This window comes from Phaethon aethereus (genome assembly GCF_964289735.1).
Source record: "Phaethon aethereus genome assembly, chromosome: Z".
Lineage (NCBI taxonomy): Eukaryota > Metazoa > Chordata > Aves > Phaethontiformes > Phaethontidae > Phaethon > Phaethon aethereus.
The window spans coordinates 32,703,377-32,731,156 of NC_138577.1; the positions used below are offsets into that span (position 1 = coordinate 32,703,377).

Consider the following 27,780-nt stretch of genomic DNA (forward strand, 5'->3'; position numbering starts at 1 on the left):
CCTGAGGACCGGCAATCGCACTCCTTCCTCTGCTTACCTTTCCTGAAGACGCCCGGGGGGATTTGCTGCAACGGACTGTCTGAAGGAACGTGATCCCAGAAACTAACCCCTCTGGGCCTGGGGACTGCGCCCCGGTGCAGTTACTCACACCGGCCACGTAACTCCTCGCCCGCCAGCGGGGCGGGAACACGCGCTGCCGGAGCCGCGGGACCGCGCACCAGCGCCGCGCACCGGACAGCCGCCGGACGGGCTCCCAGGCTCGGTTGAAGGGGGAAAAAAATCGATACTTTTTTTTTTTTTTAATTCAATTAAAACCATGCCGCCGGTAGGGAGAGCAGAAGCAAAGGCAGAGGCACCCGACCCCCCTCTCCGGGAACAGCCCGCTGTGCCCTCGCTGTGGCGGCAATTTCGGCCCGGCACCGGCACGCCGCTCCGCCCTCCCCGCAGCTCCGCGGCCCCGGCGGAGGCGGAGAACGGGGAACCGAAACAGAAGGAGCGTTATCCACCGCCGCCAGCCGCGCCCGCCCCGCCCTCTAGCGGCGCCACTGCCCCGCCCCTCGCCCTTTGACTCCGCCGCTGTCCCAGCGCTTCCTGTTCCCAACCACGTGGGCGCGGCGGGGCAGCGGCATGGCGGGCGAGGCGCAGTGCCTCAGCTACGCGGGGTGCAACTTCCTGCGGCAGCGGCTGGTGCTGTCCACGCTCAGCGGGCGGCCGCTGAAGATCCGCAAGATCCGCGCCAAGGAGGAGGACCCCGGCCTCCGCGGTGAGTGCGGGCACTGGCACCGCGCCGGGGGGAGCGGTCGGGGGCGGCGGGGTCTTGCTGCTGCCGCCTGGCAGGAGCAGCCCCGCACCGGCAGCTGGGGCAGCCCCCGGCGCCCTCTCGGCGGGCCCGCCAGGAGGGCGGGGGTGCAGGGAGTCCCGGCTGCCGTGGGACAGCTCTCACCTGGGCGATCCGCACACCCGGTGCGGGCGGCGAGTCGCCGGCGCCGTCTCGGGTGGGACTGGCACGCGTGAGTGGCGGGGCTTTGGGAGGGGGAAGCTGTCAAGGCAAGGTGGGTATCACCTCGCCGCCCTGTGCTGGTGGAAGCCCGCGTGCCGTGGAGAGAGCTTGTGCTGGCAGCGGTGCCGCGCCGCCCGGGCACGCTTCTCTTCCAGCGTGGATCCTCGTGGGCCGGTCCCGAGCAGCTTCTGCAGCCCGGGGCAGCACCTCCCCGTAGGGCAGCTGGGCTCGCCCCGCTCCCGGCGTGGGGCGTGGCGGGTCGGGGAGCGGGAGGGGATGCCCAGCGTGGATCTAACCCCCTCGCGAGGCAGTGCGTGAGCTTCGCTGCCAGCCCCGCGGCTGGCTCGTGCCTCTGTGGACGTGGGCTCTCCGGTCAAAAGTGGCGGCGCTTGCCGAGCGTTGCAGCCCTTCTGCGTCGCTGTGCGGGAGCCCAAGGTACCACGGTTCTAACGCGTCGGGTCTCGGGCTTTGATTTTTATTTGGGTTTTGCCCAAATAGCAGTAAAGGTGAAAGACATGGAATCCGTCCACTTATTTCCAAAAGCTTCCGACGCCGCCGGCTCCCCTGAGGGAAACCTTGCTGAGGTACCCTCTTTGCTCCTGTACGGGACCTTTGGCACCCCGAAGTAAATTTCCTCATTTAACTGAAGTGAGAAGACACTAGGATAGAGACTGAGGAAGAAATGTTATTGTGGTGATCAGTTATTTTTTGGGCAAGGTGTGAAGCTGAGAACAGGAGTATGAGCAGCATAGACGCTACTCTGCCTGCTGAGGAGGCTTCTGTTTATAGCTAGAAATTCTCCTCCAAAACTGTCAAAACACCCTTGTGGGCTTGACTGAACATTTAGTGTGACCCAGAGTATTTAGTATTACGATGGGATGTTTGGTGGTGGCGAAGGTTTTGTAGGTTTTGCCATGTTTTTTTAAGAGGTGTTTGAATAGCCTTTTTCGAGTATGGGTTAATGTAAACCATGACTAACAACAAAATAATAACGACAAACCCCGATTCGTGTTGATGATTCAACATGCAGTTCTCTCTGCTTTTTGTGACTGGAACATTTCCAGCGAAAACCCTTCTACAGGTTTGTTCTCCAAAAGGGAAATGTGTATTTGCAAGGATGCACTCGTGCACTGGAAGGGGTCCCAGTGCTGTCATACAGACTTCAGAGTTTAGAAATTATCATAACAGGGTGCAGAACCAGCATTGTGTGACTAGGGCATCAACCGTATCATGCAAATATTAGCAAACTGTGACTCCTGCAGGTAGCTCCCTTGGCTTAAATGCATCCTAGAAGCTTATATAGAAAGAAAAATCTGATTACTGTTTGAGGAGTAACACGGGGTTATTGCTAAGGAAGTTCTGCACCCTATGCAGAAGTTCTCAATCGTTGCGCAGGTGCTGTTGGTCCTTAAAACTACCTGGGTTTTGAATTCCGTGTGTGTTCACATATATTCCTTGATAATGAATCTGTAGCACCTTGGGACACCTAAATACTATCATGTTCCTCCTTTGTTTTGTTTTGTTAAATATGCTAGTCCTTTCCTGTGATCTGAGCGAGAGTCTGAACAAACAAGAGGAACCGAGGCATTAGTTCTACATGAACTGCGATAGTGTACACAGTAAGCAAGACAAGAAGCGATGGGGAGACTTCTAGCCTCTATTATGTCAGCGACAGTTGTGGAAATGGAACATTGGAAAGTCTGCAGATAATTGTGTTTGTGGAACAACTGTGTAGCAGCAGCACTTCACGTCTGAATGACCCCTTCTTTTAAACTAAGACTTTCAGAAAGAATAATGGGAAGCTGTTATTAGCTTGTTGTACTTAAATATACAGGGTCCTGTTTGCTAGGATTTGTATGTTTTGCTTCATACTGAGCAAAATGAAAATTGTCAAAGGTTTTATCCCAGGCTTGAGTGATCCCTCAGGCCACCGTGGTCAGAAGTGTCAACTTGTATCACTCACTGTGTGCTGGGGAGAGGAGTGTGGCTAGTCCAACAGTCATATCTGGAGTCATCTCAAGTGATTTGAGAATGCCTGTAAGCATGGAGGCTCAAATTAATGTCTCTGTTCTTGTAGTGATTTGCCTTTTCTCTTGGTAGAATTATACTACAAGTTGAAGAGCAAGGGTAGACTTACTGTCATGAAAGACAGTAACTTTTTTCCCAGGAATAAAATTAAGGAACTTTAAAACTCTATCTTTGTTCTACTCCTCAGATTTTGAAGCAAGTTTTATTCGCCTGATTGACAAAGTGACCAATGGCTCTCGGATTGAAATAAACCAAACAGGTGAGATCTGTTTTCTCTTTTTTCTGTGTTCTGGTCTTCTGGGCTCTATCAGCTGCTGCAGTGAAATCAGTTTTGGCTTGACAGAGGTAGGTATTCAGATAGCATTGAGCGAGCAGATTGGAAATAACCAAGCTGAGAAGTTTTGTAGTAATGGGTTGCGTGCAAGAAGATCAGTGCTCCATCATAATACAGAGAGTTAGGAATCTGTATTGCTCAAGAATTAAAATTAGTATTTTGTTTGATATGCAGGATTTTGTAGTCGGGGAAAGTTCCTCTGAACCAGAATGGATTTTTGTAAAAGGCAAGGTTTGCCTTCTGCAAAGGCAAACTTCTGAGCAAGACAGCTTGCCTAGTCATGCTCAGAAAAGGGGTTGGTTTGAGCGAGAAGCGTTCCACATAAAAATCTCATCTGGTTCTATGGTTACATTATTTTTTTTTTTTTAAGGATTTTAAGGATTATGGTTGGTCAGTAAAGCAGATAAACTACCTCCAGATATGCTGAGACAGAGATGACCTGGTGGTCTGATGAAGATTTAGCTGCTGTGGAGGCTAATAATTGCTTGTACCAGCATCTTGGGGATTGCTAAGTGATCCTTGATTTTGGGGGAGGAGGGGAAAGGAGAAATGATGTGCAAGACAGACAGACACTCATGTGCATTGGCCCATTTATTAACTGCAGATATAGAAACAGTGTGCTGAAAGTGCTGCCATCTTTCATAAACCCTTCTGTCTCCAGTTTGTCTGTATACATCATTGCAAAGTATGCTGTATTAATGGTCAGTGTGCTGACAGTGCTCCGATTTCATTCGCTCCACTGGCATCTTCCACAGGTACTACCTTGTATTATCAGCCCGGTCTTCTGTATGGAGGCTCGTTGGAACATGACTGCAGCCCGAGTCGTAGTATTGGCTACTATTTGGAAAGTCTGCTCTGCTTGGCACCTTTCATGAAACATCCATTGAAGATTGTCCTGAGGGGAGTAACAAATGATAAAGTAGATCCCTCGGTAAGTAGTAAAATTTAAGTACCAGAGAAGGACTTTCCCCTCCCAACACCCCCCCCCCCCAAAAATAGGAAGAAGTCTCTAAACTGTTGGATTTTTATCACCCCTTACATCCAGAAGTATCCAGCGTTACTGCATCTGCCAGCAAACTCTGTGAATCAAACAAGCATCTGCTAAATTGTTGCTTTTCTGCATCACTCCAAACTGCACTTTGTAATCCACATTTTGACTTTCAGTTCTGTACTTCTGTACTGCTTCTGTCTTCTCCCTTGGAAATTCCCTTTAGATGCAGTGCAAGGCCCTGCCACTGGTTTGCTTCTCCCGTTCTCTTAGAAATTAGATGGGTTGTTTCTCCCACCCCACACATGCATTTACTCTAAAAAGGGGAAACTGTCTTTAAAATTTGAGTGTGACAAGAAAGGAACCTTTCTCTTCTGTTAGGTGCTAGACATAGTTACACCAATGCTGCTGTGAAACCTTTCTGTTAGAAACAGAAGTCACATGGCAATTATGAAATTAGAGTAGCAAAAATATCTAATAACTCTCTGATTCTTCAGAAAGATGCTAGATAGAAGGTGTGGCAGATCAAATGACTGTGAAATGCTTGCCTTGATTTCTTTTACTGCTGATTTACAGTCCTTTGTTTTCACAGTGGTGTTACAAAAACTGTGATTAAAACACCAAAGTAATGGTTAGTGGTTATGCCCCCTCCACCCCACCCAAAAAAAAAAACCCACCAGTCATAATGGCTTTTGGGAGAACAGCACTGCTGTTTACCTTTCGAACGGTGATTCGCAATTGCCTGTTTTCTTCTGAGTAGATCAAGGAAACGTTGTCATCTGAAAACTTAACCAGTTTAAATGAATACAAATACTACTTAGTATAATTGCAGATATTAGACAAGCCTCCGAGTCCTGCTGGTACTTACGGCTTTTCAATTGTGCTTCTCTTGTCATTTTAAAAACTTGTTCCTTCACCTGTGGCTCTGTGAGACACCCATATGAGCCAAAGGATCATTGAAGTGGATGGACATCACAGCACTGTCCAAAAAAGGCAAAGAAAAAAAAAAAGTAAAATGTGAATCATGTTTCGCTAACCTTTCAGTCACTGTGATCAGAAGTACTTAAATAGAAATGGTAAGTAGTGAGAATCAAAGAAGTCTCTTTTGGTTGGCTGCATCTTTCTAATTACAATGGAGAAACTCTTGAAGAATTTGGAGATGAAGAGCAGTCTCCCATCTTACTGTTGCTTTCAAGTAACTTTGGGCACTCATCTAAGCAATTGAGCCTTGATTCTGGAAATGATCCCTTTTCAGGTATCAGTCACATGGGCCAAAGGAGATTAAACGATTCTAGTTGAAATGAGTGCGAGAATTTGAGCCAGTTAGTTTGTGCTTGAGAGGGGCTTGCACTGGCCAAAGCTCAGACACAGCAGGGTGTTGGCATACATCAACTGAATCACCGCACCTGACACTTAAGCGTGAAGGAAATGCAGATGTGCATGCTGAGGAGTGATACCTTAAGTTCATTATGCTGAGATGTGATACGTTAAGTTCACTGTGCTGTAGAAGTACAACTGTGGTTACTGTGACTCAGCTCATGTGTAGTAACTTTTTAAGTGGTGATAACTGAATACCGATCCCTAAAACTGGTTTAGGCATGGTTTATGTCTGTTTAACTTGCCTGAGTAAACGTTAGACTTCATGCACACCGATAAACTACTTTAAGGAGTTTTACAAGATGTTTTGTGTAGCATATGGCTGTGCAGGTTGTTGAGACTAAAAGCACAAGTTTAAGTGCTACCTTAAGTGATTGATGTGCTTAATGGAAACTTGTTTTTAAATTGATTTGGGCTTTTTTTTTTTTGGTAGGTGGAAGGTGTTTAGGAACTGAGTGAACATTTATTGGCTGTGATTGCCCAAAAAGGGTTGCTTAAATTTGTCTATCCATCTGTACACTTTCTGGCTTTCCAAGGAGAAAGGGAAACCCAAACCAATGTAAATAACTTGTGGATAATTTAAAACAGGCAAGGAGTTTTCCATGTTGCTCTTCGTGTAAGAACCTCTCCATCTCAACTTAGCAGGTACAATAGGCAAGGCATCCGCTCATCATCTTTGGAGAATTTTTATTGTTTTTATTTGCAAAAGGGATCTCATGTTTTGTAAACATATCTTTATTTTGGAGCTAGATGAACTGTGGGATGTACCCTTGCATGAGTGTGTTCAACATCACCTGCAGATAAATGTACAAATTCACATATGTGTGTGTGAAAATATGTATGTACCTACACATACATACACATATGATCCTGTAACACCCTGTTTGTGCTTGAAAGGGGAAGGTAGTCCTGCCCATCCGCCCTCCATATCACCTGCTTTCAGCCATACAGTCCTGCATACTCCAATACCCCAGGCACTTTTCAGAGCCTTCCCTAAGCCGGTTCAACTAACTGGCAAAATGGCATTTTCCTGTGGAGGCATCCACAAGGTAGGTAGCGGGAATGTGTGTGCAGCTGGAGCAGTGGGACCTTTCCCTCGTGGTAGCAGTGAGCAGGTAGGCTGACCCACTGGGTTTTCTGAAATCTGCTGTCAGCACTGAGCTCTTCGCTTTTACGCAGCCTCAGAAATACCTGTTGGATGTGATTGCTGTGTTGTGAGTTTGAGGTTGCTCTTTGCCAGAGAACCCCTTGTTGGGAGGGCAGAAGGGAACATGGCAGATCTCCTGCTGTGGGAAGAGTCAAGTGGTCAAGGCAAGAGGAAGTGTTTCTGAAGGATGGCTTGTGGAAGAAAAGGCTTCAACTGAGTTCAGTGAGGCACAGGTCAAGCTGAGCTCCTGGAGTACAAATATTGTATGTTTATGTTAGCATTTGTTTACACACATTAATAGCCCTCCAGTGGGGTGCAGTGGAAAAGCTCTTTGGCAGCTGGTGCCATTCCAAAAGAGTACTGTGGCACTGAAATAACAGGGTAGTGTGCACTTGCTCCAGGGTGGACCATGGTGATAGTAGTGTGTGAGTGATACACATCCTCAATGAGCGGAAGGGATACTACTTTGCTCGTGCTTGTCAGGAGGAGACATGGCTTTGGAATGCCTGCCTGAACCATTCCCTGGTAGCCTACTGGTAGCGTTATGTTTCTCTGCACAACCACTGGTGAGACCCAACCATGGATAGCTTGTGCGGCTGGTGTATAGAGGTGAGGTGGTTTCAAGTTTCTCTGTATAGGGGGTATGTGTGTGTGTCGGTATGTCTCTGTAAAGTACCTTTTTGAAGGGAATGGAGGTGGCACACAAATGATTGCTCTTATTTTCCTTTCCTTCTCTACATGTTGTTATTCTGATAGATCCTTAGTGCTGGAGTAACCTGGCTTTAGAATAATCATTCTTAACATTTGGGTTTTCAAGTGTTGAAGTTTTTTTTACAGCTATGCCGTGGGACTTTCAACTGAAATGACTTTCATGCTGGCATGAGACTAGCATATGCAGTTTTGGCTTGGGAGCAATAATCTTCAATGTTAATCAAAATTCAGCAGTTGTCTGTAATCCCAGGAAAACAAGAAGTTTTTCTACTGACTTTTCTATCCTTCTTTTTTTTTTTTTTTTTTTTTTAAACTTACTAGACTCTGGTTTCATTCTTCCTGCACCCAGAGTCTAGGTCCTTGTCCCCAAAACATAATGCTGTATGTATGGCAGGGACAAATGCTCTTCTGTGCAGTGCTAATGGCTACACAGGCCAGCTAATACTCACCCCTTTCCTAAGTATCCATGTCCTGTAGGGTCTGTGTCCGCTTTTTTGCAGCTTTGCACTAGCTAAGGGATTCTGCAAACCACTAAAAGTTATGTTACTTTTTTTTTAATCGTTGTAGATTTCTTTAAAGGAAAAAGGCTTGTATTTACACTAGCTTGTGAACACACAATGTCTTAGCAACTTAGCAAGTTGCTGGCGTTTGTGGTAAGGTTATGCCCTTGGTTGTATGATGCATTTGCTTTGGTACAACTTGGTGTTGTGTTGTGTGCTCTGGAGATGGAGTAACTGTCCTTCAAGGGGACCTGAAGGATGGTTTTATGGCTGAGTATGGCAAGAGACTAGAAATATGGTTTTAGGTCTCAGTTCTGCTACTGTCTTGTGATTTCCAGTGAAGTATTTAACCTCTCCTGCCTGAACTCCCACTCGTTTGCTAAGCAGAACAGCCTTTTGCACTTCTTCAAGTACTGCCATTAAAAAAACACCGAATACCTCTCTGTAAGAAAGTAAGTATGTTGGCCAGCAGGATTTGAAGAATGAGAACTGCAGCATACACTTGTAGCTACTCAGGTAGCTCTAAGAGGTAGCTCAACAGCTTTGTAAGTGAGGTATGTGCCACTACTTCATTGGTGGCTTGCACTCTCTACAGAGAGAATGAAACTCAAGAATTGTGGATTCTGGCTGAAGGCAAGCGAAGGAGGGTGCTTTTTTCTGCCTCCTTTATTGCTATCTACCACATGCCTCTTTTCGTCACCTGAATTTAGGTTCTCTTTGGTCATGCTGTCCTGGTCGTGTCTCTCCCAAGCTGCTTGTCTTGGGTAACTCCCTGTGCTGTTGCACTGCTGAATCATTTTTGTCACCTTCAGCAATGCTGTTGAAGTTTCAGCAGAGGGAAGAAGACGGCAATCACTGTTGTCATAGGTCAGCAATCAGGGTGAGTAATGTCAAGGAAAATCCTGTGCAGACATGAATCTGGTGAGCATCTGGCCCAAAGAGAGTACATGGATGATGTGTCACCCGCTTCAGATTCTTCTAAGTATTTCAACAGAAGTTACCTAGAAGCTTCTGTTTCTTAGAAACAGATGAAAAGGAGTTATTGACAAAAGGATAAGGTTCTTCCTGCTAAATCAAGGGCCTGCTCCAAAAAAAAGTCCTTGCAATCATAATTTATTTAGCTGTAGGAGTTTTTTAGCAAAGACAGAAGAATATAATTTTTTCAATATCTGTGTTCTGAGAAACAAGTGATGTGTTTTATCTGAACCATAATAGAAATAAAAAAACTGGCTGAGGAGGAAATCCAGAACAGGAAATTCTATCTTCCAGTAAATTGTTGTAGCAAATTTGTTGAGTAATGGGATACTGTGGTATTCTAAAAGTAGCTGAAGCTCTCTATGCTGCATTCCCATGTCTTCCCATAGAACACCTAGTATGGAGAAGCCTTATGTTTTTTAGGCACCTCATAATGATTTTTAAATTACTGACTTCTGTAACTTCCAATAAAGAGTCTGCTTTTTCTAATTCTGTGTTTGGTAGGTTGATGTCCTTAAAGCAACAGCTCTACCGCTACTGAAGAAGTTTGGAATTGATGGTGAAAGTCTGGAAATCAAGGTAAGACAATTTGTTCCTTTCTTTTCCAGCACATGTTGAAATGCTACTTTTGCACTGCTTCACAGGGCCATATGCTTGCAGTCTCTAGCAGATATCTAGTTGTAGCTACAGACGTTTCTAAAATTGCCTCTTGTTCTTGGCATGTTTTGAATGGTATACCAGCCACACAGTGATTGAAGGTGTGGTTGGAGAGAGATGCAAAGGCTATGGGTAGAGAGGGTAAGGAAGAAGTAGTGACTTCTCTTAGTCTCTGAGATCTTTGCAAGCTAAAGAAACTTTTTTGCTTTTCTCATTGCTCTTCAGTTCATTTAATTTCTTTTTCCTTCTACTTGCTCTTCCTGCCCTGTGCTTAGGGCTAAGGATTTTTTGCCTCATTCACTGGTAGAGGAGCTGGATCTGTGTTTGGGGGATTGAGGTTTGCTTCCCATTTGGAAAATAATCTTTAAAGACTACACTCTTCACAGGCCCAATATAGATTTTTTTTTTTTTTTTTTTTTTTTAGGTTGGAGAAAGAAACTATAGCCTTTCGAAGTTAAGAACACTCATTTAAAATGTACGAAGGCCTTAGCTGCACTGCTAGTCTTCCCTTGCTCTGCCAGGCCCCCCGGTGGGTGCCTCCCCCACCCTGCCCACGGCCCAGGGCCCCCTGTCGCTCCCCCGCGACTGTCGCTCCCCCGCGACTGTCGCTCCCCCGCGACTGTCGCTCCCCCGCGACTGTCGCTCCCCCGCGACTGTCGCTCCCCCGCGACTGTCGCTCCCCCGCGACTGTCGCTCCCCCGCGACTGTCGCTCCCCCGCGACTGTCGCTCCCCCGCGACTGTCGCTCCCCCGCGACTGTCGCTCCCCCGCGACTGTCGCTCCCCCGCGACTGTCGCTCCCCCGCGACTGTCGCTCCCCCGCGACTGTCGCTCCCCCCGCCTCCAGCAGCAGGGCTGGTCTCTGGCTCCGTACAGCCTTGCCCTGCCTGGCCACGGCCCCCTGAGCCAGGCCCAGCCACGGGCCTGTGTCCCATCCCCATCCTTCTGGGTGATGGCTGGGGCGGTGGGACAGGCTCGGGCTGGCCGGGCCTGCTCATGGGGGTGAGTCTGTCCTTGTCCCCCGTTTACATTCCAAGCGTCAAACACTTACAGACTTTCTTCAGCAATGAGGTACAGATTTACTATTAAGAGACCAGTCTTAAGCCCAGGTTGCCTTCCTAGTAAAGGTATTGGTTTTTTGTTTGGTTGCTTTTCTTTTGTTTTGTTTTCCATTGAGAAGCTGTGCCGTACTGTACTTGGGGCAGGGGGGAAATTAATCAAATTTTTTCTTACAGGTTTGGTGCAAAATCCAGTTACGCCTTTAGGATGTCTTTTTCTTGCTTGTGTTCACACAATATCCCCACTGATAACACTTTATTATATGTGAAATAAAAGCTGTAATCTTTGAGTGTATAAGTACATTCTTTGTGCTCTGTACTAACCTGCTTTTTTCCTCCGTTATTGCTTCTAGATCAACCGGAGAGGAATGCCTCCCAAAGGGGGTGGGGAGATACTGTTTGCTTGCCCAGTGAGAAAGGTCTTGCAGCCTATTCAGTTCACAGACCCTGGCAAAATCAAACGCATCAGAGGAACTGCGTATCCTTTTTTTTTTTTCCCCTCCTTTTAAACGAATTTGCCATAAAAAAAAACCCCTCTCCAAACTTGAAGTTGCAGAAGTACACCCATATTGGTGAGCATGTATCCAGGTAACACAGCGTGACATTACACAGAGGGATCACACAACTAGATTTCAGGATCGTGTCTCAAAACTGCTGTGTTCAGACCATTGCTGTTCAAACAGCATCAGTAGACAAATAAATAAATTTAAAACCAAACAGCACTATTTAAAATCTTACCAATAGCAAGAAAAAGTTAAAATACCTTCCACCACATAATGCAGCACTAAAAGGAATCTTACCTTGTGCGTAAATCCAGCAGTAACAAAAGTAGTTTTGTTATGCATTGAATAGGTGGCGTCTTGGCCATTAATGAGTCTAGCAGAATGTTGGGTGGGAGCTTAAATTTTAGTTCAGTTTACACCTCACTGCACACATGTGAACTGAACTTTTTGTTGTGAAATGTTTGTTAGCTCTTTACCTTCAGTATTACCATTGGACATGGAAGAGGAGGTGGTTTTACTTCTGCACAAAGATAAGAACAAAATATTGTTGTGGAGTACTCACTTCTGCAAACAGAACTGCACATCTAGTTAATGTTTTGTTTGGCGTTTTTTCTTTATTTTTCTGTTGTGGTTTTTATGTGATATCTATCATCAATCTGCTGTCACCATAGGAAGAAGGCAGAAATCCCTTACAGGCAAGGTATGCTAAAGGTTGTATTTCACGAGCTCCTGCTCTCCCTTGAGCATTGGCTAACTTATAGTTTAATTTGTGATTCTGAGAGTCACAAATGTGATCTGGCTTTGATTATTCAAAAGGAAGGCAGGAATGGGGGCAGGTTTCCTGCCAGAGGTGCAGATTTGCAGTCTGTTCCTCCTTCTACTTTATGGCATAGCATCATAGCTGCATGTGAAACAGCACACCTTGACCTGTTTCCAGCTGCGGCATTTGGACGAGTGCAGCGCTGCCAAGTGACAGCAATTTTAATGGGTGCATGTGCTGTAGAATAACAAAGGTGGCAGCTCAGTGTGCTTTTGGTGGTGTTTGTCATGGCCTTTCCATGAAGAAAGTAACTGCCTTACACCGCTGTCCACCACTGTAGTAAGTAGTTCGATCCTCTGTTTCTGTGTGAAAGAGGAAGCAATGATCATGACTTTAGTGCCATCTTTCTAAATTAATACACAGTGTGGTTCTGCGCCACTTTGGATTTGGTGAATGTATGTGAAGTGCAGGTTTTTGAGCTCCCACTTCCCTTTACGTTTTCCTGGGCTTTTTCTCAGGGATAAAGGTTTGCCTTTAGTAAGCCCAGTGAGAGGCAGACTCATTTTCGTTTGGTCTTTCAAGGCAGTAGAAAACAAAACATCTGGAAGGATAAGTGCTTAGGTCTTTTATATGTTTGTTTTTGTCCCTTCAAGATGCAGTTGAGCAATTCTGCTTACTCACAGATGGGGAGCTTGTGCTGCAGCAACTTTTTATAGTCATGCAAAATACTGAGTGCACCCGTTGTGCAAAACAACCATTTGCTGATTATTATTTACAGTTTTGCCCTTAAGATCTTAAAGCTTTTGGTTTACCTACTCCACAAGAGCATGCAATAGAAATTTGTAGAAAAGGAAATGCCCTTCTGCCAGCTGGGAGATTTGAGAGTGTGTTTTTCCACATTGCTATGTGCATGTAGGTGCAGATGGGTGGTTAAATGTGCAGAGCATGAGTCTGCATTTTAGCTGTGGTGGAATTTGGAGCGCAGTGTGCTTTGTACATTTGAAGATCTCTTGGGAATATCACTGAAGCAGCACCTGAGAAAAAGGGCACAAAGGCAGTTCATCTCTTGTGTACTGTGAGGAGGTGCATTGGGGTGAGCAGGAAGGTGGTAGTTTCTTCTTCCCTGGAACCATTATCTTCAGTTGCTGAGTGACTCCAGAACCAGTGAACTAGATAGCCTTACAGCACCGCAAAATAGTTGGAGAGAGCAAAGATACCTTTTTTTAGCTTTGTAAAATTATCTTTTTGTTTTGTTAAAACCTTTGTCTTTAATCTACCCAATTTCACCCTGATAGAAAAAGGACAGGATTTCTTGCTGCTAATCCAGAGAAACTTCACTCGTCTCCATCTTTTAATAATATACGAGGAGCAGAGCATGCAGGGCTTCCTTCGTCATAAGAAAGCATGGGATGACAGAACAGCAACTTAAAATTATTGAAGGGCATTTTTAAGATAGGTGTTTACCTATTCATAGTAAGCTGTTCTTCATCATGTGTTATGTGTACCTCACTTCAGTGTATATCACTGAAAAGACTGTAGAAAGCACCTACACACATGTGTTCCTCTAAGTACAGGAAAATGGACCAGCGCTCATGAATGGATGTATAGGACAAAACCACATTCTCTGAAGTCATGCACTGGGAGCTCTTGGCCACTTTTGTCAGTCGCTGGTTTAAATTTTGTTTGTGATCACAATGAATTCCTTAGCTCGGAAATTTAGATACTCTGTCAGAGTGTCACCACAGATGGCAAACAGAATGGTGGAATCTGCAAGGAGCATCCTGAATAAATTCCTCCCAGACATTTATATCTACACAGATCATATGAAGGGGGTCAGCTCTGGAAAGTGAGTATCCAGTATTCACAGGGAACAGAACTGTAATTCTGCATTTGTTCATCTGCTAGGTTATTGTGATCTGTAATTTTACTGAATTTTAGACCATGACGTCCTATTTTGCAGACGTGTAATAAATGTTTCTCTCAGGGGAAAAAATGGAATGATTTTCTAGCTAAGTTTGTTTTACTTGTGGTACGGGGATAGAAATTGTCTGTTTTCTTAGACAAGGATTATAATACATCGTTACTGCCATTAAAGGCAAATTGAGCTCTCTTCAGTTTTAAACCTGTTGCTTTGAAGTGAGATTACGATCAGAGGTGCTATGGTGTGTTGTGAAAAGTAACATTCAAACTTGACCATACACCTTCTCATGGAAATGGTAGTATTAAGGATGGGACTAAACTGTTTTAGAAAGTGTTTGAGCTGTATGGGTTGTCTTCTGCTTTACCATTACATTAATAGCTGAGAGAATGTCCTTTCACTAATGAGGACTGGAAAATCAAGACATTAACTTACTGTACTTCCACAGATTTTGTTTGCCAGCAGGACACAGAAGTGATGGATGTGATACAGACAATTTTACTGATACCAGTCAGCTTTATTGTCCGCTTGTCACTTTTTGTTGAGTTTAAAGGAGTTCTGGGTATCTCATTTGTTTCTTTTCTGTCTGTATGCTCAGATCCAAGCATGCACATTTTCTTTCACTCTTTCTGCTTTTTGAAATACTACTTTAAAGAAAGCTTGTTAGGTTTGCAAATTTACAAATCTAAAAATTGTTGACTCACTTCTAAGTATTTTTTTTTCTTCTTTTCCAATCCTGCATCTTATTTGATACCCCAGGTTAAAAAGTCTTGTGGCTCCAGACTGTTAATGGTGATCAAAATTGAGAACATTTTTCTGGGAGCTATGAGTTTTTGGGGTCATATTTTGGTTTTTTATCTGTCTATAAAGTGGAAAAGTCCAATTAATTGTGGCAGCACCGTTACTACTTGCATGAGTAGCCCATGGAGAGGGATAAGTAATTGCATTGGAAGAGGAACTGAACCCCTCTCCACCTTGCTGGTGCATGTAGCCTTCTGATGCTGCTGTGCTGTCACATTCAGCATTAAGTATGGCACCAGTATGACTGCAGTACACCTGATACTAATATTGTGCCACTTTGCCAAAGCTTTTTTTTATTACCTGGTTCCCAGTGCCCATGTGCGTGTGTGTTGTCTTGGCAGGACAAGGAAGAGAAGCAATATGCCTCTTTCTTTCCAGTGCTGCCTTTGGTGATGAGTAAGACCAGCAAGGACTAACTAGTTCAGCCCATCTGTGCCCAGCCCAAACCAAGTCCCCATTTCAGAATACAGTGTTGAACTATACCCCTTCCATAGTGCCAGAAGCTTCAGGGAATACATTATTGGAGCATCTTCTGCCACCTATAATGTCTCTCTCAACAGAAACTTCATGGTTCTGTTTTGAGCATTTACAGCAAGAAGTCTGTGCAGATGCTTCCTAATACTGTCTGCACATACATGAGGTACTGGATGATTTTAATTTTTATTTAGGCAGATTGCCACATGCTTCTGAACACTCACAAAATCTGCCAGTGGGTATAGTTATTAAAGGATACTTGTCCAAAAAATAGCACCTTAGCCACTGTTCTTGCTTTGCTGTCTAGATCTCTCTGTCTTTCAGTGGAATGAAAGAAGAGAAACATCTTTAACATACCTTCTGTGTTGCTCAGCCAGTGCAGACAGTTAAATACGGGTGGGAACCACTGATATCTTTTCATTCCCACCCTACTGAAATGCCTCTGGAGGAACTGTTGTTTTTCTGGCACTAGGAGAGTTTGTGTGTGTTGGTGTTTGGGGTTTGATTTTGTCGTTTGTTGATGTTGGTGACATTCCTTATAGTTTTGGGTCAGTGGGACTATTTTAATTAGAAAGTTTGTGTGGTGGAAGCAGCAGGAGTCCAGAACTGTGAGAAGTTAATTTAACCTTATTTTGAATGGCTAGCTATTGGGGTTCTTCCAGAGCCTATAAATTAGAGGATCTTGTGACTTCTTTTTTCCTTCCCTTACAACTTTCTGATTTCTCAACAAGCTGTACTCAGCCATCTGTGACTTTCTTGTATCAAAAATGTTTCTTAACTCTCACAATAACATTTTGTAGGATCCTAAGCTCTGAGGAAAATAGGGGGTTTGTTTCTTTCTTCAAACTGTATGTTCTGAGTTCTTACACGGTTGTAGTGATTTGAATGGTGTTGAACTGAAAGCAAAAAGAAGTGATTGGAAATACAAGTAATGTCAATCCAATTTTTTTTTTTATTGTTATTCTTCTGTTTGGTGTCATGGCTATGGTCTAATATTGCTAAATATTGAAGCTTCCAGGGAAAGACCTCGATCCCTAAAGAAAGTTAGTTTTGATTTTGAATGTCACAGAGGAGAAACTCCAGATACCTTTGAAATGTTCATCAATCATGAATTAAATAAATGTGAAAGACACTTTTCTTTTTAATAGAGGATGATAATTCTGAGGTTTGGATATTCTATTCTTTTTCTTTTTTTTTTTCCTTTTTAAAGAGTTTGCCAGGAATAGCCAGCATAGCAGGTTTGGGGCAAGTAGTACTGGGTTTAACTTTTAAATACTGTTGTTAATGTTTTTTCCAGGGTAAATCAAATGTCTAGAACAGGAAATTTGTCAACAAGTCCAAATTCCCAGTTTTGTCCTGTGAGAGGAGCTGTTTGTGACTTGAGAAGGAGGTTGACTGGGAGAAGTTTTTGTGTCTCTACTCAATTTTTGTTGTTAAATCAAATGCACTTTTTCCCTTTCTTTCAGATCACCAGGTTTTGGCATGTGCCTTACTGCAGAAACCATCAATGGCACTATTCTCAGTGCTGAGCTAGCCTCAAATCCTCAGGGCCAAGGAGCAGCTGTGCTTCCTGAGGAACTTGGCCAGAACTGTGCTAAGCTGTTGCTTGAGGAAGTCTACAGGGTAAGTGGCCAATGTGTTTTGTGTGTGTATAGCCATAGGGGAAGAAGGTAATGATATATTGATAAAGGAAGAGGTGGTTTGGGGGGACCCTCAGGCAAGCTCAGACTGAAACAGAGAAATGATCTGCTGCTGCCAGTGTCATCTTCATCCAGGTAATGAGTGGTTTTGAATGGGTCCATTAACAGTGCAGTGACTTACTGGGCCATGTTATTTCTCCTGTTCAGGAGATGTTACTATGCATCATAGCAGTGGCACATTTTTCTTTTGTTCCTTTCTGTCTGCAGCAGAATTCAGTTGGCTTCACGTGGGCTGATACTTTTTTAAGTAATGAGTTGGAGGAGTAATAGAGTCAATGCTCTTAAACTAGTGGTTGGAATGGGGCATTATGAGTGGGAGAACATATGAGGAAAAAGGCAGAAAAACCCAGCTAGCCTCAGTGGTGGCTGGCTTATGGTGATGATGACAGTCAAATGTGCTGAGACCTGCTGGTTGTGTGAGGAATTGGCTGAATGATTTTGTTGAAAAGGAGCTCGGACAGTCTTTGCATAGGAATCTTAAGGGCATCACAGTCTTCTGCAGCATAATTTTTTTTTTTTTCATTAAAATGTTTTTCATGTGTGGTGAGACTATGTGGAATACCAGCTTTCAGTCTTACAAATCACTTGGTGATTAGCATCACAGTGAGTTTCTGATTTAATAAAGAACCTACCTGCTTTTGTTGTATCTCCACAAATGTTAAAATAAGTAGCTGTTAGTACTGATAAAACACATTTGGCCTTTAGGAGGCAGTCACCTACAAACTGTACTCACTGTTTTAAAAAAAGCAATTGCTCTGAACTGGAATAACCTGATAGGACTAAGTATTGCGAAGTATTAAAAATGCCATTAATGCAATTCTGTATTAGGTAATGTAGTCAATTATAAAAATACTCCTTAACATCATAAATCACATCCATCCATGTAGTAGATTGTTAATCTATGCCTATGTTATCTTTTCCTTTCCCTGCTGCAACCCCTTCATCTGTTTGAATTACCAGCTTGCCCACTTGTTCCAGTCTGCCATTAATATTTTGTCTTTGTTTATTCAGTATATGCACGATGTTGCTTGAGCACTTTCCTTTTCTAGCCCAGGGTTCTTATCTCATAGAAACGCCACAAATGGGGGTTTGTGGACTGCAGTCCAGGTCCCTTGCATTTGAAAGTCCAGCATGCGTGGAGAATGCAGTCACAACTAGTGACTGAAACGTATGTCTGTTTCTACAATTATGTTGTGACAGGTAGTTATTTTTATTTGAGGGGTGAACTGTAAAATCTTTCGGCTTCCTCCCTCCTCCCCAAAAAAAAAACCCAAAACCCAAGCAAACCAACCTAAAATTTGATACCTGATGCTTTGTGTAAACCTCTTAGGAAACGTCTTTGGGTAGTCAGATGGTTGGAAGCACCAAAAATCCAATTTCTACATACTTTACTAGCAGCAATAGGTATTTTTTTCCTTTGAAAACCATCCAGCAATTGACAGTTTGAAAGTAGTGAGGGAATTTGTCCAGATATACTTTCTTCTGAGTCAGACGTCAGAGAACTTCTGAAATGAAGAGGGCTGGAAAGGCCTGAACCAGGTAATTTTCTGCTTTAATGTACTGCAGCCATTTGAACGTGGTAAGTCAAATTCTGCAAAGCACCAGGATACTTAGGATCCCAGAACAAGTGTTTGAAGAGGAAATGGGGTCAGGCAAGTCTTTGAATGATAAAGTGATAGACCGTGAGGTTTCAACGTCTTTGAAGGTCAGATTCTGAGTGAGTGAGGTTGTTAGCTGTGGCCCACTATGGTACTGCTGGTGCTCCTGGAAAGTGCTCCTGCTCTTCTGTGTCTGGGCCACTTCAGTCCAAGAGTGACTGACAGGTGCTGAGCAGTGTACAGATTGCTTGAGGTCCTCCGCTGCAGGAGCTCATGGTGGAAAAATTCTTGTTTGTTAGCATTTTTGGCTGTTGTGCTGTCTATCCACGAGAGTGCTCAGTCCTTATTCACTGCTCATGAATTCACCGTTCCCCCTGAGGTAGGCAGTATCGTGGGTTTCGTTCTCTAGTTTTCAGAATGCGCACTTGAGTTTTTGTATGACACATATGCTCACATAGCCCATCTTTCCAAATTCCTGGTTAGTGTTTTCTTATTGATTTTGGGGGGTTGGGGGTTTTTTTGGTGTGTTTTTTCAGTTGAGCTAAGGGTCAGTTTGATCTAGTGCTGACCTCGGAGAGTATATAAAAACATGTTGCAAAGCATGCAGTGTTTGCTTAGTTTGCAGATATGGGGTTTTTTTATGTTTTATTGCCTAGGTAACACATCTAGTAAAACAGTAAAAATTTGGGAAAGCTGTGCATGGGACAAGAATATGTTGCTCTAAACAGGCACTCCTTAAGTCCTGCTTTCTTTACACCAGTGACTCACTGAATACGGGGATGAAGGGACAATTTATCTCCCTGTGTTAGGATCCTCTTTTTATGAAATTATTTCTCTGTCTGAGTCTTTCCCTGTAGGTCCTGTGCTGCAGGAGCCGAGGGAGGGTTGACCAGAAAAAAGCACTCTGGGAGCACTGGAGATAATTCTCTGTAGAAGGGTTTTAGCTGTCGGGGTCACCCACAAATCTGCTGGAGTTCATTGCTGTTTAAAGGGGCCCAGGGACATCTCTTGAAGTGCTTGCTTAATGCTTGCTGTTATGTGAACTTTACCACCTAGGAAATCTAAGGGTTTGAGTCTTGCTATGTTAAGTGCTAAATGGTCCCTTTTACTAAGCCTTCAAAAAGAAATAAAAGAGGACATATGATTCTTGGAATCAGTGGAGATTTTTTTATGTACGTTCATTGATGGAAAGATGTCAGAGCTAATTGACTAATAGTAAGTCACAGTGCTAATTACAGTGGGCCTGAACGAGGGGGCATGGAGTGACTGGCTAGCATTGTCTTTGAAAATCCACATGCAGTTCATACCTAAGCTTAATTGTAGAAGGCCAAGAAGGATTTTCCTCATGTTTTCAAAAGGTATTAGTTATGGGAACTTTGTATAGTAGATGATTGGCAGAATGGAAAGGCCTGGAAGAACTGGAAAAGGATTGAATGCTTATATTCCTTGTGATCATGAGGAATAGGGAAGGATGCAATAGCTGTTTAAGGCCGAGTTCTTTAATGAAGAAACATCAAGTTATTAGGCGGATTTGTGGGGGCAGGAGGGGTAAGGCTGTTTGTTTTATTTAACTAGAGCTAAAATGAGTGAAGCATTTCACTGAAGGGTTAATTTTCAGCATGGCCTTACTTCAGTGTGACAAGGCTCTGCTCCATTCTCAAAAACAAAAACACCCACCACCTCTGCACTTGATGTAAGGAATTACTGAGGCATGTAGATATGTACCGCACAGGTAATAGAGGAAATTATGTATATGCCAAAATATAACCAAGACTAAATCAGAGCTGGGGTCAAGCTGAGAAGAATAGTCCTCTTCAAAACACTTTTGTCCAATACACAGAGTTGTGATACTTCTGTGTGCATGTCAGCTGTATTATTTGTGTAACATTTCAAAATGGATGAGATATTAAGTGATCTGTGTCTCAAATTGTCACATCCAGCTGGATCTGGCTCTGTTGTCAATAGAAACAATAATGGAGAAACTGCCATAAACAATTAATACGGACTAGAAGCTGCATCCTAGGTTGGTAACAAATGTCAGCTGTTTTGGAACTAATGTCAGTACTTTGACTCTGACTTTGCCCATGCCATTTCTTGTGGGAGGGTTGGTTTTGATTTTGGACCCTTGATTAAGTGGCAGGTGGATTCAGAGAAACAAGTTGGCCTCCTTGGGAGAGGCATGTCCTTCGTTTGGCACAAGTTACTGTTCTGTCATCATTAGATTACAAGAAAACCACTTAATTTTCCTGTCTGGCAACTGCCTGTGTGGGAATGGGCATAACAGCACATTGCTAACGCACAACAGTGGTGGGGATGACTGACTCACTGCAGCAAGAGAACTTACGTAAGCAGCTAGGATGTGGTGGATGCAACATGTTTTGCTATATTATTTACGATGTGGTTGTCTCCATGCTGATTGAAGCTTTTTTTATTCATTTGGTCATAAAAATACATGTTTTGTAACGTTTTCAGCTTTAAAAACAAGCTCAGAAAAGGTAAAGTTTTCATCCAAGTCATAAGGAGCATTTTGAATTACTAACCCAGCTACAAATACCAAAAGTCCTTTGTCAGGAGTACTCCTTACCAAAATCTCATCTGCTTCTTGTACATGTTTCAGATTTGCAAATACAGCTGGTGAGAGCTGTGGCTCCAGATTGCACCAGCAAATTCTGTAGGTACCCAGTTTGCTCAAGATAAAGCACAATTTTTATCAGTCCCATAGAAGTCACTAGGTTGAATGCATGAACTTCACCTTGGTATGGCAGGTTCGCGCAGTTAAAAGGGCAAGGGCTGCTGTACAAGCCTGCTGCTAGGAGTTAGGTTATGGTAGTGAATGCAATGTGTTTCCTTCAGTGTGGTGTATCATTTGTTGCATGAAATGCAGAGGCTTTTTTCAGAAGAACAGAGCTGAGGTTTCTCACCTTGAAGCAAGGCCATGTGGAAAATTAAACCTTCAGTATCTCTCCTTGGAAAGGTCCTCCTTTCTGCCCTCTCGCTGAGTAAATGTGCTGAGGTTGTCACATCATGGTGTTTTCTTAATCTGAGACCTAAATTTATTTTTCCTCTCCCTTGCCTTTTTGGATGATGTTATTTCTTAAAATGATGACAGTTTACTTAGTCCTTGCCCACAGAGGTAACTATCTGTTTACCTCATTAGACAACTTGGTTTTAAAAGGGTGAATTTTTAGCTTTGCTCTCTCCGGACACCCTATTTAGAGGGTTTAGGATTAGGCCTGATCCAGCAGGAAACTGTTCACAGATTTCATGTGGCTATGCATCAGGACGAATACAAGGACAGTCCGAAATAATGTTATGCCAGATATTGTTTTCTATTTTCAATGTGTTTGCATAGTAATAGTTGGCAAATTCTCTCTACAGCAGCCTTGACTGAAAGTATCCTTTATTTATAGTAAATATATAAATACACCTTTATAGTAATTTATGTTCAAGCTTTGTAAATAAAGAAAGCCTTCCAATTCTAATTTACATATGCATCACAGTTAACACTTTCCGCATACAAAACAATTTACTATGCATGTATGACTTAGTACAGTCAAATACATACAAGAGTATGTGTAGTTCTACATCATTTTATGCATGGCTCTTTCACATAGCAATAAAAAAATTCTTCCCATTTTAAATATGGGAAAAGAATGTTTCAAAACCATAAAAGTTAGCAGCAAGGGCTTAGATGAATGTGTGTGAAACAACTTTTAACTTGCTGTTTGGCACCTACTAACGTTGAACTGTTTGTCTGAATGTAACTTTTTATAGTTATCATAAAGTGCTCTAATTCATGGTATTTTCAAGTGCATGAACTATAATTAATACCTATTTTCAGTTTACTGCAAAAAAATTCTTCAGTGCTTGCATTCTGTGATGTTAGAAAGTTGGGAGAGATGGGAGGGATCTTTAATGTGACCTTTTTACTGGGTTTTGTTTTAGTTCTGTTCCTGTCCCAGCCTGCCGTGTGAAATTAATTTGTCATTGGTATAAAATCTAGATTTTTATCTTTTTGGACCTTGAAAATCAGGAGCGGTAATTCAACCTTTTAAGTGTATCTTTCTCCTTCGTTATTCTCCTCCCATCCAAACTTCTGGTTTGTACAGAGATTAATTATTAAAACATTTTGGATTGCAGGGAGGCTGTGTAGATTCAACAAATCAGAGCCTTGCTCTGCTCCTCATGACCCTTGGACAACGGGATGTTTCCAAAGTCCTGTTAGGACCTCTGTCTCCATACACGTAAGTTGTTTTGTTCAGTTTAATTACCCAGTCTTGTTTAATTCACTAGTTTTATTGCACAGCTATTTTTTTGGATGTGGAAAACTTTGCCTGTGGCTATGAATAGAACAACTTGGACTCGTCTTCAAATAAGACAAGTGGTATATGTTACCTAGTGTTTACTTCTACACATTAGAAGATGGTTCCCTTTTCTATATTATTCCTTGTTCTGAGGCAACTAGAATTGCAGAGATGGGGTTTATTGTTGGTTCTTGGTCTTGGATTGCATGTGTACATCAGTTTGCTTTTTGTTGCCTAGCATAGACTACCGTGTTTTCCTAGTGATCTCTCTGTAGCTGTGTCATTAAAGGACATGTTTCAAATGGCTAGCCAAATGCTAAAGCTGTTACTGTCCATAGGCAACAGCTTAAGAGTTCAATTCATGGAGCTATGTGCAACCCCAAAGCTTTAGACCTATTGGGCAGAAGACTTTTGCCAAGTCCTTCAGTCTCAATTTTTATTACAGCTTTGTCAGTGTCTGGTAGTGGTTCAGAGGATAGAAAAAGACTAAATTTCTTACATTGCTAGTTGCAACACACAGGTTGCAAGGGCAAGGGCATCCAGTATCAAAAATCTCATTTGTTCTGTCAGACAGACAAGTGATTGACTAGATCAGTTATTCCTAGAGACTGAGCAGTTTTCCTTTAATTAAATGGAGGGAGGGTTGTTTATCTAACAATGGCATCAAATAATAAGACTATGAACTGTCCTTTTTCGGTTATCATGGTACCGGTGCTGTATATGTGAAAGGTACAGTACTGTGATAACTGAAGAATGGTGGTGCCATCACATAAGAGCTAGAAATTGCATAACTGCTATTCTCAACCCCTGATATCTTGGAAACAACTCTCATCAGATTTTGAGGGGAAGACAGGGAAGCCTTGCATTGCACAGGGGTAAAGTAATCCCCTTTAAAGTAAGTGTCCATGTGAAAGGCTTACAAAGAGTAGATAGTAGTGTTTGAAGTGCACAGTTAAACACGTGAAACAAACCAGTCGCTGGTCATTGTGCAGTCTCTTTTTGTCTTTTTTTTTTTTTTTTTTAATGCTGTGAAAATCACACAAGCCACACTAGTTTATTTTGTAAGCAGGCTGATTTCAAATGGGTGGGTTTTCACTTCTTCCAAGCTAGGAGTGTGCAGCCAGGTTGAAGGTCAGGAGCAGGCATCCTGAAGCAGCATGGGTCACATGAGATCATAAAATCTGTGATTCTGTGAGAATCTGCGACTCATCAGTCCTGTGAGGATCTATTCAGAGATCACGCAGCTCTGTCTGCAGCATCCCCGTGCCCTCACTAAGGCAGCTCATAAAGGTCTGCGGAGTTTGGCTCCCGAGCAACTCATTGGATGCATGGGCTTTTGAAGTAAATTGCCGTACTGTCATGTTCCACTTCACTGACCCTCCTTGTCTTTTTTTGGGCTGTGACAGCTCTGCATTTAACACTTTCACCCTGCAGAATCCTAAACTATTTATAAGCCATGTTACATCAGATTGGCTTCCATGTCTAGCACAATGTAGCATGAATGTGACAGTTCGGCTGGTGGATGAGTGCACCATATGGGGACATGGCTCTTTGGAGTATGTCCATCAGAATGAGGAAATGTCTCTCAGGTTTAATTGTGTATTTCTGCAGGAGACATCCTTTGCCCCTGCTAACGGCATGGTGTGGGGGGCAACATCATGAGCAGGGCTGTCCTGAGTGGTACTGGGGACCCCAGTCCCAAAAAGACCACTTGGCCTGTGGCCAACTGGGTTACTACCTCCTCTCGTTTTACGCCCCAGATTTCACAGAAGTGAAGTGCCTCTCTATCAAGCTGAGCTTAAAATCAAATGCAGGGTGCTGGCTCTGTTGCCGCCTCACAGAGACCAGCCTGGCAGGACAGGCTAGTCTGCCTGCAGGTGAATGGCCGTGAGCCAGGCGGACGCGGAGGAGAGCAAGGGGAAAGCTTGAGTGCCCTGGCCCTTGGTTTCGCAAGCGGAGGGGAGGGGGCCAGGCGCAGCCCCTGAGGCGGGGCGGCTGCGGGCCGGGCGTGGGCCACCGCTGTCGGTTGTTCGCCGAGCCCAGCCCGGGATCGGGGGTGCCGTCCCCGCCCGCACCCAGTCCCTCCGCCGGTCTCCGCCGGGCGCGCAGCCCGCCCGCCGGATCGTGGCCGGGGCCTCCCCGCAGCGCGGCGCCCCCTGGCGGCGGCCTTGCCCGGCTGCGGCCTGCGCCGCTCGCGGGGTGGTCGGACCTAGCGGGCGTTGCTGGTGCGCAGCTCTTCTCGCGCTGATCAGGGAGTTGGTCGCTTTGGCCTGGCAGCGAGCTAAAATGTGTGAAGTCGTGGTGTACCTCAGGTGTTGCCTAGCAGGCTTCTGGGAAAAGATAGCACTCAGATAAACAGCCTTCTTGCTCTCTTGGTTTTTGGTGGTACTAGGATTGTTTTTTATTTGAAAGTGGCTGGCTGTGAGGAAAACTTCCCGTGTGGCTCCTGTAGCTGTCCCTAGACCTAAGGAAAAGTGTACAGCCCTTCCTTGTTCTTGCCTAACACACAGTCTAAATTTGCAGCAAAACAAAACACCTCTGTTCCTCTCACCCCCTCCCTCGGTCTGTAGGTGTATGTTTGGTGCAGCCTCCACCATTATTTGAGATGCAGACCTTCCTACACGGGACCTGTTATCCGCCTCAAGCCAAATACAAACCCGCTTTCCGCCGCACTTTTCTCACATACCCCTACCTTTCCCCGCTCTTTTTTTCCAATTTTCAGGGCTGTTACCACTTGCACTTCTACTGCTGCAAGACGGAGCTGGCCTGTTGCTGCTCCCTAATTCTCCCCCAATGTCTGCTGGCAGCCTCCCCGTCAGTCCTGTCTGGCCTGTGGCAAAACCCCCTTGCTTTTCTCTCTCTGCTTTTATTTAAAAGGGAGGAGAGGTAGAGAAGCACACACTAAGTCCACACACTAAGAGGTACAGACTGAACTGATCCCAGCAATATGTTGCAGAGTTTGCTGATCAGCTTTTAGGATTTTTCCTTGAGCCTCCAGCTCCGCGCTGCCTCTGGCATTTGTACAGTTTATTCTGCACTCTCCTCGCAGTTCCGCACGCTGCCCCTGCTGTTTTGGGCTTGGCTGTTTTCTTGTCACACTGCCAGAGCTCTGGGAAAGGACCCAGCTAAGGAGGAGGCTGGTACAGAGCTTGTTGCCTGTCAGCTTTACTTAAGAATCTGTGCCAGCATATGCCAATTTGCCTATTATAACAGCAACCAGAAACCTTGCAGTTGGGGAGGCATGGAAGAAAAGGCAGTCTTCAGCTCGTTCTTTCAACTGTTAATCCATCTGAGAGATGGGAGAGTTGGTGTCTGTCTTGAGGCCAGTTACCAGCCTAGGAAGGTGAGGTAGAAAGGTGTACATAGCATGGGGAGCCATGTGCCCACATTCCCCCTGTAGAGGTATTCAGCTGACTGCCCCAGGGATAACCCTGCGCTCTGGTGAAGCACAGCAGCATAGGTAACAGCAGCCTCTCTTTCTCTGGCTCTTGCTGTTTCTCTCTTCTCCCCATGCACATACCCAAGCACAGGCACAGCAGCACACCCAACTGAAGTGGATAAGGCAGTTCTTGCTCCTGCATCTTTCTTTGTGCTTATTCACAATTTCTGTGTGTAGGAGCTGCCAGGAGGCTTTCAGAGGCCTCATGATGCTGCAGTGGGGACAGTCCTATCTTCTTTGTCTCCTCCTTCCCATTTTGTGGGTACTTTCTCTTGATTTGGGGTAATGATGTGTGATTAGCTTGCAGTTATGCTCTCAGCATGCAGAGCAGAGGCTTTATCCAGATTGCTAGCCAAACAAATGTGTGGACTGGATGTGCACATTCCCTTTCTTTAAAGGTGAAACTTAACCTAAGAAGGACACATACCAATTGCTGCAGAAGACTAGTTCAAGACGGCAGACTTCCTTGTGGCCATGACTGGCATAGACCAGACTTCTGTCAGGAGCAATTACCAATTTTGTATTTGTAGCCTTCTGGTGTAATTGCTTGTTCCCTGTTTTGGAGAAGCCAGTAGGAATGTTTTCTTGGCTGTTTTTGCTTTTGTTTTGTTTTGTTTTGTTTTTATGCACTTTCCAGTAGTTTTTCCTGTCACTTGCCTCAAGTGACTCCTGTCACTGGAGAGTCAGTGTGCTTTTAGGAGCGCTGTGTGTGTTTAGTCTTTTCATGCCTCTGATTCTAAAATGATGAAAGGAGAATTACTTTTCTTTTCTGAAAATCAGGAGAGAGAACAGGAAGAATTCTGAGTCTGAATGTGATTCTAACACAACATTTAACTAAAAAGTGGACAAGTTCGTAATACAAATCAAACACGAGATGTAGGATCTGTGGACAAGTTCGTAATACAAATCAAACACGAGATGTAGGATCTGAGGTCTCTGTTTTTAAAGTATGCTCCCCAGGTCAACCTCTTGGCTATCCTTGTTTATCATCTGCTTTAAACATTGGGAGGTGGGGAGGAGTACCACAGGTTAGTATAGCCCTGATGGAGAGTCAGCATCATGAGTAAATGACCTTGCGTTGCTATGTCTCTTCTTTCTCCTTCCTTTCTTCTTCCTTCACCGTTTTGTCTTGCTGTTTTACCAGGCATTCTTTCTCTCTCTGCTCACACAGAGAGTGCATTGGTTTCAGTAGGGGTCACTAGCCACTTCTACAATGCAAGTAAGAACAACGTTTGGAGCCTGTGGGCATGTTTCTCTGTACTAAGCAGTATTTTCCTGTTCTATTCGCTGTTATCAGTGCTGGAATCAGCTAATGGGCTTTCTGTTTTGTTTCTTAAACTCTTGTTTTCTCTCCCTCAGAATCGAGTTTCTTCGACACCTGAGAAGCTTCTTCCAGATCATGTTTAAAATTGAAACAAAGGCCCCTGAGGAAGAGCATATGGGCGGGGAGAAAGTCCTAATGACGTGTGTTGGCATTGGATTTTCCAACCTTAGCAAAACTATAAGATAA

At 44.1% G+C, this 27,780-nt stretch overlaps 1 protein-coding gene across 1 annotated transcript; it reads left to right on the top strand.

Annotated features, from left to right (window-relative positions):
* Positions 1-627: 627 nt before the first annotated feature.
* RCL1 (RNA terminal phosphate cyclase like 1) lies at positions 628-27,780 on the top strand (the record flags this gene model as incomplete). Its single annotated transcript, XM_082012997.1, has 9 exons — positions 628-763; positions 3,216-3,287; positions 4,118-4,293; positions 9,565-9,639; positions 11,127-11,251; positions 13,757-13,882; positions 16,696-16,852; positions 22,668-22,771; positions 27,630-27,780. 9 exons carry the CDS (start codon positions 628-630, stop codon positions 27,778-27,780), a joined length of 1,122 nt encoding a protein of 373 aa, XP_081869123.1.